This window comes from Camelus dromedarius, chromosome 14 (genome assembly GCF_036321535.1).
Source record: "Camelus dromedarius isolate mCamDro1 chromosome 14, mCamDro1.pat, whole genome shotgun sequence".
Classification (NCBI taxonomy): Eukaryota; Metazoa; Chordata; class Mammalia; order Artiodactyla; family Camelidae; genus Camelus; species Camelus dromedarius.
The window spans coordinates 31,556,719-31,568,282 of NC_087449.1; the positions used below are offsets into that span (position 1 = coordinate 31,556,719).

General features: G+C 51.1%; 1 protein-coding gene across 1 annotated transcript; it reads left to right on the forward strand.

Annotated features, from left to right (window-relative positions):
* Positions 1-7,392, forward strand: PARS2 (prolyl-tRNA synthetase 2, mitochondrial). The gene is made up of 2 exons (XM_010984588.3): positions 1-46; positions 2,117-7,392. The coding sequence occupies exon 2, from the start codon at positions 2,596-2,598 to the stop codon at positions 4,021-4,023; it is 1,428 nt and encodes a 475-aa protein (XP_010982890.2). The 5' UTR covers positions 1-46; positions 2,117-2,595; the 3' UTR covers positions 4,024-7,392.
* Positions 7,393-11,564: the final 4,172 nt, after the last annotated feature.

Sequence of the window (11,564 nt, forward strand, 5' to 3'; positions counted from 1 at the left end):
GACGCGGAAGTCGGAGCGCGGTTGGCGTTGGCTGGCGCTGTAGTCGGTGAGTGTGGGTGACAGTGAGGGCTGAGGGGCTGGCGGGAGACTGCGGCGTGAAGGAGGGCTTGGTTCTGGGCGCAGAGACCGAGGACCCTGGTGTCCGTTTTCCCATGTACATCCTGTCCTGGTATTGGGGAGGGGTCTCAATCACAAACTCTTGGATAACACTCGTCTCCTAGTCTGTTTCCTTAACGTTGTGAAATGAGTGCAGGACTTCCCTTGTTGCCTCGGGTCGTTGTGACTGGGAACTTTTTAGAAATACAAGTTTTCTGCCCACACTCAGACCTACTGAATCAGAAACTCTGAGGGTAAGGCCCCGCAGTCAGTGTGTTAAGCCCTCTGGGCGATTCTGATGCTTGGTTAAATTTCAGAACCACTGGGCTGCTGTAATGGAGCTTTTCAACCCAAGTGGAGAAGGTAAGGGACAGAAAGGATAGGGTGGACCTGAGAGAAATCTTGGAGACAAACTTATTCGTTTTAGGAGGAGTCAAGGATGAAGGAGTTTCTGGCCTGGGCCATGGGCCTGAGGTGGGACCTTAAGTAATGGCACCAAATGTGAACCTGCACTTTTCCACGCAGTCACATCAGGGCTCTGTGGCTGTGCCTTCCACCCTTTTTCAGGTCACAGGCCACATAGGAAATAATTATATTTGTACAGTGCCCTGGAGAAAGGGCTGACGCTGCTTGAGGTTGGAGGGGACCAGCTGGAGGCTGTGAGGCTACTGGAAGCTGGCGGGAGCCACCTGGGGGATTCCAGCTTCCTAGAACTGAGAGGAGTCAGTAACCCATTCTCAGTGTACTGCCGGGGAGCACCCCCATGCGATATGCTGAAGATTTGAGGTGCTTACAAAGTCTGGCAGGATAAATTAAGAACCATGAAAGAGTTTATACCCTTTGACTCAGTAATTCCATTCCTGAAAATCTCCTGAAAATTTATTGTAGATTACGTATAGCAGAAAATTGACAGCTCTCTGGAGAATCGTTTTTAATCTAGTCAATCAGTGGAATGTTGTACTGCCCTTAGGAATGTGTGAATATTTTATAAAATCATACTGAAAGCATCATGCTCATTCATGAGACAATGTGTAGTAAGCCTCTGCTACATGCAGAGTGATGAGCAAGTTAGATCTAGTCCTTGCCTATGCAGAGCTGAGTGCTTGGGGGAAGACCTGCAGCCAAATGAGCAGTAACTCCAAAGAATGATTGGTATTTGATAGGGGCTGCTGCAGGAAAGCTGGTCTTTGGAGTATGGGGTGTGGGACGAGGAAGGCCTCCTAGAGGACAGGGTGGCAATCCTGAGGCCTGGAGGATGAGTAGATGTTGGTATGTGAAGGGGAGAGGTGCATTCTATGCAAAGGGGACAGTGTGTTTTAATAGTGACCTTGCTGAAGCCGGAGAGGGTAATGGTGAGAGGAGGCCAGCAGGGACCGCAGCTGTTGTCAAGTGTGTCTTGGAAGTATTGCCTGTGGCTGCAGCGTGGAGAATGGGGTGGGCCTGGAAGCTAGGAGTGCAAGTGAGGAGGCTGTTGCAATAGCCCAGGTGAAAGATGATTGTGGCCTAGACCTGGGTAGAGGCTGTGGAGGTGGAGAGAAGGGACAGAGTCAGCAGCAAGTGAAGAGGTAGGAATGCCGGGGCCAGTGGGTTCGTGAAGGTGGTGCATGGCAGGGTGAGCTCAGCATGGATGAACCCGGGTTTCTGGTCTGGACAAAGGGTGGCTTGTAGTGCCATTCAGAGTGATAGGCAGCACTGGAGGGGGAGCGGGTTTGAGGGGAAGATGCTGAGCTCCTTCTGGGGTGTTCTCCAGGAGGCAGTCGGATGGGTAGGTCTGAAGCTTAAGAGGCACATACAGAATGGAGATGTTGACTAGGAGTCATGAGCATCTGGTCGTGCCAGGTACTGTGTGCTGTGAGGGGGGATGAGGCACACAGCATTTAAGGACATTGAAAACGTGGGTGGGGTGGGGTACGTGGACAGACAAGGTTGGCAAAAGAGACAAGGGATCATCAGCAGCGATTGTCTCTGGGCCGAGAGATTGTAGTTGATTTCCTTTTTTATTTGTTTCTGTTTTTCCTAGCAAACATGGATTCAGCTCACAGAATGTGCCAGATACTGTTCTGATAACGTTTTATAACTTTTCTCTGAACTCCCACAATAAATCTACATGGTGGGTCCTGCTGTAATAGCATTTTATGGAGGAAGAAACAGCACAGAGGGGTTAAGTCATATGTCTCAAGCTACACAGGGTGCAGTCGGTGGGAAGCCCGAGCCTGTGGGGTCATCATGCGTTGGTGTCTCCACACTATGCTGTTGTATTTTTATAAATGGGAAAATACTGATTTTTGTTAAACAGCGGTAAGAGGTGAGAGAAGTCGTACTTGGATCTGTTAGGATATCAGAAAAGAAAGGATTTGCATCTGCAAAATCATTAGCTGCCATCGAAGCCTGTTGGAGACCAGCCTGTGCTGGCTCCTTCATGGTGTCGATCACAGTTAACACTTAGTTCTGCACAGCTCGTTTTTCTTCAGACACAAGAGCCTCCCTGTGCCGGGTATCATGGAAGGGCTGCTGACAAGATGCAGCGCGCTGCCCGCCCTGGCCACCTGCAGCCACCAGCTCTCTGGGTACGTCCCTCACAGGTTTCACCACCGCACCCCGGGGAGAGGGGAGCGCTTGGTGCTGTCCCGCATGTTCCAGCCCCAGAACCTTCGGGAAGACCAGGTGCTCTCTCTCGAGGGCAGATCTGGCGACCTGACCTGTAAGAGCCAGCGGCTGATGCTGCAGGTGGGCCTGATCTACCCGGCAAGCTCCGGCTGTTACCACCTCCTGCCTTACACTGTCCGAGCCATGGAGAAGCTCGTGCGGCTGATAGACCAGGAGATGCAGGCCATTGGGGGGCAGAAGGTCAACATGCCCAGCCTCAGCCCAGCAGAGCTCTGGCGAGCCACCAACCGGTGGGACTTGATGGGCAAGGAGCTGCTGAGACTGAGAGACAGACACGGCAAGGAATACTGCCTAGGACCAACTCACGAGGAGGCCATTACAGCCCTGGTTGCCTCCCAGAAGACACTGTCCTACAAGCAGCTCCCGTTCCTGCTGTACCAGGTGACGAGGAAGTTTCGGGATGAGCCCAGGCCCCGCTTTGGTCTTCTCCGTGGCCGAGAATTTTACATGAAGGACATGTACACCTTTGACTGCTCCCCCGAGGCCGCCCGGCAGACCTACCACCTGGTGTGTGGGGCCTACGACAGCCTGTTCCACAGGCTGGGGCTGCACTGTGTCAAGGTCCAGGCAGACGTGGGCAGCATCGGGGGCACCATGTCTCACGAGTTCCAGCTGCCGGTGGACGTCGGGGAGGACCGGCTTGCAATCTGTCCCAGCTGCAACTTCGCAGCCAACATGGAGACTCTGGGCTCGGCACAGACAAACTGCCCTGCTTGCCAGGGACCACTGACCGAAACAAAAGGCATCGAGGTGGGGCACACGTTTTACCTTGGCACCAAGTACTCCTCCATTTTCAATTCCCAGTTCACCAATGTCCACGGCAGACCATCCCTAGCTGAAATGGGGTGTTATGGCTTGGGTGTGACACGGATCTTGGCTGCTGCCATTGAAGTTCTCTCTACAGAAGACTGCATCCGCTGGCCCGGCCTCCTGGCCCCTTACCAAGTCTGTCTCATCCCTCCCAAGAAGGGCAGTAAGGAGGAGGAGGCCACAGAGCTCACGGGGCACCTGTATGACCACATCACAGAAGCAGTGCCGCAACTCCGCGGGGAGGTCCTGCTGGACGACAGGACCCATCTGACCATCGGAAACAGACTGAAGGATGCCAACAAGTTCGGCTACCCCTTTGTGATCATTGTGGGCAGAAGGGCCCTGGACAACCCTGCACACTTTGAGGTTTGGTGCCAGAACACCGGAGAGGTGGTCTTCCTCACCAGAGAGGGAGTCCTGGAATTGCTGAGCCAAGTGCAGGTTGTCTGAACGCCCCCACCCCCACCCCAGGCCTGTCCCACTCCATCTTGCAGCCTTGGTGTTCGTTCTAATGCTGCATTTCTTATACTGCTTTCTGGGGCTGGTCCTCTCCAGAAACAGGACGGCTCCTGGAAGGTGAGACTAAGTTAGGAAAACCAGTTGTTACTCAGTCATTTGTTTGGACTATTTGTATTTAAAGTTGCTAACTTGACCCCTTTGTCTGCACTGGCCAGCTGCCACATGCCATTCCTTTGATATTCCATTGTGGAAGCTTCTGTTTCGAGGTAGAGTGGCAAGAAGGAGCCAAGCTGCCATCTGGGCCCTCAGGCGAGTCACTTCCCTTCTCTCAGTGGAGTTTCCCACGTGTAGGATGGGAGTGGCCGACGGCTGAGGCCCTTCTGGCTCCGGAAGTCTGACCATGGGCCTCTTGCCTTCAGTCCAGCTCTCCTCCATTAAGAAGCTGGGCTGAGGGTCTGGGGAGAAGAATCAGGACACCTGACTGCCACCGACTGACTGGTGACTTGGACCCTCCCCTGCTGGGGCTTCAGTTTCCCCATCTGTGACGTGAGAAAATGGAACTAGATCTGTAAGACCCTCACAGGTGTGACTGGCTGGTTCCCTGAGAGGTTTGTGACAGGCAGATCTGGTCCCTCTGTTCCACCATCATCTAAGCTACCCAGAAAGTTAATACAATTAGCTAATGGCTCAAAACCACCTCCAGAGACATGGCCCTATTGAGGCGGCTTAGCACTGAGATCATGTTGTATTGATTGAATAAAGTCAAACTATTGGGATGAGCCTTGCGTGTTAATTGGAACCAGTGGTAACATTTTACCAGCGCAGGACTTCCTGCCTGGAGACTGTTTCCTTTTCTATCGTTTCTCCACTCAAAAAAGAAAATTGGGTGGCTGGGAAAATGTGTTTTAAACCATTTCTTCCCACAAGTGTCAGGGGCAGCAGGCTTCAAGTGCCGTAGCGACCTTGTCCTGGGTGCAGAGTTGGAGCCTAGAGCCATGCACCACAGCGGTGAATATTAAGAGAAGGCCTCTGCCTGAGTCCTGGGGAGAACTGGGAGCAGGCTTGAGCTTTCATTGCTCCTGCCCCCCAGGTTAGGAACAGAATCAGGTTCTCTGTCCTTGGCCCCTAGGGTCGCCTAACAAGAGTCCAACCTAACAAGAGTCTATCAGGGCCAAGCTCAAAGCGACTGCCTCCTGTAACATGTCCGACATTCCTGGCAGCCTTCCCCCTCCAGCTCCTGGCGCTGTCCCTTGCTCAGCACAGTCAGCCTCACTTCTTGCTTGGCGCACAGGTTGCTGTGGGGTGGTCCAGCTTCTTGTCGCTGATGGGATGATCAGCTCCCTGAGGCCAGGGCCCTAGGCTGATTCCTAGTGCACTGAAGTTCTTTTCTCTGCCTTCCAAACAGCTTCCCAGTAGCTGGTGACTGCTGTACCTGCCAGAGTAACCTTGCCCCCAGCACACACCATCGGGTTTCTTAATGAATGTAGACACCAAGCCCTAATGACTCCCAGGCCTGCCGCTGGGCTCTGAGCCAGCATTCAGGCCAGGAGGCGGGATTCTGAGAGCGGACCTAGAAAGGCTGGATTATAAGGCAGGGATCTTACCCTTGGCTGCACAGTGGGAATCCCATGGGTCCCACTCCAAGGTTCTCTTCCAGGCTGTGGCCTGGGCATCAGCAGTTTTAAAGCTCCCCAGATGATTCTAATGCATGAAGTCAATGGAGAGCTCAAGGTACGGGTGGCCGCCTTCTGAGCCTGCGTTGCAGGCGACTATTTGAGCGGTTTCGGTTGTGCGTTAGATTGATGTGAGTTCTCTGCTTTCAGTGGTCGGTCAGTTATTTGTTGAGGGCCTGCATGTGCCATTGTCTGTGAGGTACTTTTATATACTATGTTTAGACCTTCAAACTGTACAAGGTAGGTGCTGTGAAATTCTCATTTTACAGATGAGGAGACCTGAAGCTCCATTTGAGCAACGTCATCAAGGATGCACAGCTGTTTTCATCAGAGCTGGAATCTGAGTATTGACCAAACCTGTGCCCTTCCCACTATACTGCTTGGCCTCTGCCTAGGCGAAATGATTCCAATAAAACCGGATTATTTACATCTGTCTAATTCAAGTTGGCCTAAAATAGCTGAGAAATTAGTATTTATGCAAACGAGTTCTTTTTTTTTATTTTAAATTTTTGCTCCATAGTTTACGTATTTATAGAAGGCTAGCCTAATGTAAGCGCTTTTAAAAACCAGATTCAAGGAATCGAGAACCAATTAATTTAAAACTCTTCATAAATGTGTACATTATAGAGTGATTTGACGGTGATGTAGAACTGTGGACCGTTAGAATTGGAGCCTGCCTGTCCAACCCTCCTTTCACAGATGGGAGACAGGCCTGGAGTGGGAATTAACCTGCCGCATCCCATCAGACTGGCAAAATGCCTGATTGCAGGCCAGGTGCTACGTCCCCTAAATTAGGCTACCTCAGGTCGATCTTTTTGCAGGGAGAGATGTCTGGCTGGATCAGCCTTTGAGCTGCAAAAAGCCCTACAGGTTTAAAACAAATACATGCCCTCTATTTTCCAAGGGAGACAGATACAGGGAGCTCAGTGATTTGCCCAAGGCCAAGCTGAACTGAAACCCGGGAGTCCTGACTACTTAGCCAGTGTTCCTTCCATTAGCCAGGGACAGTATAATTTGGTGGAGAGATCACAACCTTGAAGAGACAATCCTAAATCCACCAGTTAGCAGGAATATGACCTTAGACGAATAACTTGTGCATCTCAGATTCTTCATCTATAAGATGCACTCAGGATAGTGGTACCCACCTCCTAGGGTTGTCTGGGGTTGGCTGAGCTGACTTACATGAAATGCTTAACCTTTAGTGTGCTCTCAGGAAACCCTTCCCTTACATGGGACAACTTAGTAAACACCCCCATGGGGAACTCAGGTCCCGCTGTTAACGTTTTCTGGAAATGATGCTTCACAGCCTTCCTGGAGAATGCCACAAGCAAGAATTAGGTATCGCCTGTGGAATGGTTCCATCTCTGTAGAGACAATATTCAAATCTTGTACCTTCCTCTTTCCTTTCTAAACTTTCCCATGTTACCTCTCGCCATAAATTGATGAAATGGGGTTGCTGGCAAAATAACAGGTACAGGCTGTGTTATCATTGCTCATTCCTCAGGGAGTCGGAGCAGCAACTGGCTGGGAAATATTTGGCAGAATTAATACTTGGGGACAAAGTCTGGTGCATAACAAAACCATCATGTAAATCAAGCTTAGAATGTAAATCAAGGGCTCCATTAATATTCGGTGTTTTAATGGAATAAACACCTGCTGGGCTGTCAATAAAGGAGCTTTGCAGAAATCTGTTGAAATTGTCATTTCCTTAACTACTTGAGTGCTAGGCCTCTTCAAGGAGTTCCCACCATCCATTTCTACAGCGAGGTGCCAGTTGCTTTTTAGAAAGGATTGTCACACATTTAAGGGCACACACGGCTTTGTTTTAGAGTTAGGAGAAGGATTTTTTTTTTAAGTTTTCTATAATGTGAAAATGGGAAAATAAAGATTTTTATGATGTTATTGCAGACTTTGGGAACATTTGAAAAAAAAAATCAAGGTATTTCACTTAATTTAAAATAATGACTTACATCATAGTGACCCGGACTAGAGACTCTGGCGTCAGACTGCCTGGGCCACTTGGTAGCTATGTGACCTTGTGCAAGATACTTCTCACACCCCTTGTGCTTCCTCATCGGTAAAACGGGGACAGCAGTGCCTGCTCACAGAGGTGCCTGGGAAGTGGCAGCTGCCGTTATAGAGGGCCAGTTAGCCCCCTGCACACAGCAAGTGGGTGGGTGGTGCACATGAGCCAACACAGCAGGGTGGCATCTTTGGGCTCCCTCGTTCAGGCACCATCTCAGTGTGGGGATGGTGTCCACTCCTGTTAAGCTGGCAGCTCCCAAGACTGCTAGTGAGCTTCCATGGTTAAAGCTTAATTGCCTTTGGCTAATTAAAACCGTGTCAGCTGGGAGAGTGAGGTGGCGGTGCTTACCCATTAGTGGTAACTGAGGACGCCTCATGTCCAAGGATAGGACTTGTCCAGCACACCCAGAAAGCTCGGGGCTGACGGGAGCGCCATGGGCAGGGTATCGGGCACTGTGGGGATCCATCTGTGGGCCCTAGCAGGGGTTTCTACAGACTGGATCCTCTGCCCAGGCAGACAGGTCCAGGACGTTGCAGGTCACAGTGAGCGCCAAGTCCACCATAACCTCAGAGTGAGCCGGCAAGGGCCTTTGGATTTATTGCCAACCTGTTACTATTGCTGTCTGAGGGGCTTCAGGGAGATTCTGAGCTCAAATTCTGGCCCCATGCTTCTCTAGTTAGCTGATGTTGCAAGTTACCCTCTTTAATGTCACTTTTTTTATCAGTAAAGTGGTGCTGTGAAGCTGCTCACCTCCAGAGGTGTTGCGAGGATTAAGTGAGCCAGTCCACGTGAAACACCTGGAATGCTACCTGGCACTGCCCAAGTGCTCCAAAGGTGACGGCTGTTACTCCAAGCCAGGCCAGCATGTGCACTACCCATGAAAGATGCCCTTTCAAGATTCCTCGCCTTTGCTCAAAGGCCCTCGCACCTCACCCCACCCCCCACCAGTCCCTTCTTCAGCTTCATGGCCCACATCCATCATGTGTGGTGGCTCCCCCCACCCCCGATCTGTTCAGAATTCATCATTCCTCTGTGTCATAGTCAGTAATTGTTGTGCACCAACTATATGCTGCGCAGGTGCTGTGCTAGGTCCTGGCAGTACAAAATGCACAGTTCAGGGTCCCTGACCCAGTTTTCAGAGAAGCAGGAGCAACCATCAGGTAATCAATCACAGTGCAGTGTGCTAAGTGTAGGGATTGCAGGTGTCATGGGACGTGTGGATAAGGGGCCAGGAGGACTCACTGGAGGAGGCAGCCAGGCCTGATTGAAAACTAGGTGTGATGTAGTAAAGGGGGGAACCTTGAGGGTGGAGGAATGGGAACAAGTGGGAGTAAATCTTCTAGACAGAGGGAACAGAATGTGCAAAGGCCCAAAGCAAAGAGCATGGCAAGATTGGAGAATAAAAAATAAGTGTCATAGATTAAACATTTGGTTTGAGACAGGCTGTGTTCCATTGCTACACATAGATTAATTCATTTAATCCTCACAGCACCTGCGTAAAGTAGGTGCTGTTTTGCTCCTTATGTTGCAGACGGGGACACTAAGGCACAGTGCCCGGGGCCACTCAGCTAGTGAGTTGTGGGGCTGGAGTTGGAAGGCAGGCAGCCTGGCTCCAGAGCTGATGGTCTCGCCACTGCACCCGCCTGCCCCACAGCGGAACTGTGTCCGGGATGGCTGGGCTAAGGAGCCTGGAAATGGAGGGAGCCGAGGAGGTGGTAGGGGGCTTGACTCTGAAGGGCCTTGAATGCCACACCAAGAGTGTTATGAGGGAACGGGGAGAGAAGGTGTGGACAGACTTGCTTGTTGTGGCTGGTTTCTCTTCGCTGGAGCAGTTCCAGCCGAGACTTAAGTTTATGACGCCTACTCAACAGCATGACCCTGAAGGCAGGGGCTGCCTGATGCTCTTTGGCCTTGATGCCCTGCCCTTGGTGCCAGTTAAATGTTTGTAAAGCAAACAGAATAAAAGGAACACAGGAGAGGAGGCAGGTGGGCTCTGGAGGGAGATGCTTGGGTTCAGATCCTGGCTCTGACACTCACTGGTGAGGCTACCTGCCCCCATCTCCTTATTTATAAAATCAGGTCATAGACCTGAAAATGTGGCTGCTAAGTGAAATGAGAATTCAGGTACACGGTTTGCGCAGTGCCAGAACTCGGTGTTGACAGCCAGTCATCTCCCTGCCTGTTCTTGTGCGCCTGCCAGCAGTGTTTCATCAGGGTGGCTTAAGGGGGTTTTGTCCCTTCACTCAATTCTCCAGCTGCCACCCCAAATCCAGAGGTAACCAGAGTGGAGGGTCTCCTCCATCCCTGACCCTGGCCTTGGGAAGGGCCACACTCCTCTTGCAGGGGAGGAGGGGCCCTGGGATGGTGTGAAAGGCTCCGCCTCAAGTCCAGGATGCCTAGGATGCTGGTTTCTTGGCTGTGCCCTTGTCTCCCCTTCTCTGGGCCTAAGTTTCCTCATCTGTAAAATGAGGTGGGGGAGGGTTAAGTCCTTGTGGGGAGCTCTGACTTGGCTCTGCTAGAGTTCCATGCTCGGGCAGGTGGCCACAGAGGCATTGCATGAGGGCCAGGCCCACAGGCCCCACTACACACATCCACCTCCAGGGCCACCTGTCCCCAAACCCTCAGGCCCCGCCCTAAGAAGAGTGTCTAGGGCCCTCCCCCCATGCTCCTGGCTGTGCTCAGCTGGGCTGGGCCGCCCACCACTGCAGGCAGGCAAGGCTGGACCTGGCCTTGCACTCCACAAGGGGGTGTAGGCACAAGTGCCAGGCCTGTGGGCCCCACAGGGCCCCCTGCTCCTCACCCCAGCCAACTTATCCTAACTTCCATGGGCCACTCCTAAGTCTGAGCCAGATCCACGCTCCTGGCAACCCATAGATGATGGCAGAGCCATAGGCTGGGGAGGCCAGGAGACTTCCTGGAGGAGGTATAAGGTGGCCATGTTGGGCATGAGCCTGGGAACGCCTTTGCTGATGCTTGTGCCTGTGCAAGTGGGGCCCTGGGACAGGACTCTGGCTTTCCTTTTTTTTTTTTCCCCTAATTTTAAAAAATTGAAGTATAGTTGATTTACAATAGTGTTAGTTTCTGGTGTACAGCAAAGTGATTCAGTTTTATACAGACACACACATTTTTTTGCATTGTGGTTTATTACAGGATACTGAGTATAGTTCCCTGTGCTATACAGTTAAGACCTTGTTGTTTATCTACTTTATATATAGTTGTGTGTCTCTGCTAATCCCAAGCTGTTAATTTCTCCCTCTCCCACCCTCTTTCCCCTTTGGTAACCGTGTTTTCTTTGTGAGTTTGTTTCTGTTTTGTAAATAAGTGCATTTGTTTCTTATTTTAGATTCCATATTATAAGTGATATCATATGGTATTTGTCTTTCTGAGTTACTTCACTTAGTATGATAATCTCTAGGTCCATCCATATTGCTATAATGGCATTATTTCATTCTTTTTTATGGCTGTGGCTTTTTTCTTCTTTTTTTCTCATTCATTAGTTTCCTCCTTCATTCTTCCATCCACTCATCAGCACACACCCTGAGTTCCCACTGTGTGTCAGGCCTGGACACTGAGTCCCCACCTGGCCCCTGCCTACTAAGAGCTCGCCCTCTGGAAGATTTACTGCAGCCTCTCTCTAACACAGCATTAGTGACAGTTGGGGCCAGACAATTCTGTGTTGTGGGGACAGTTCTGTGCACTGTAGGATGGTCAGCAGCATCCCTGGCCTGTACCGACTAGGTGTCTGTAGCACTCCACCAAGTTGTGACAACCAAAAATGTCTCCAGATAATGGCAAGTGTCCCCTTGGGTGCAGAGCTACACTCGGTTGAGAGT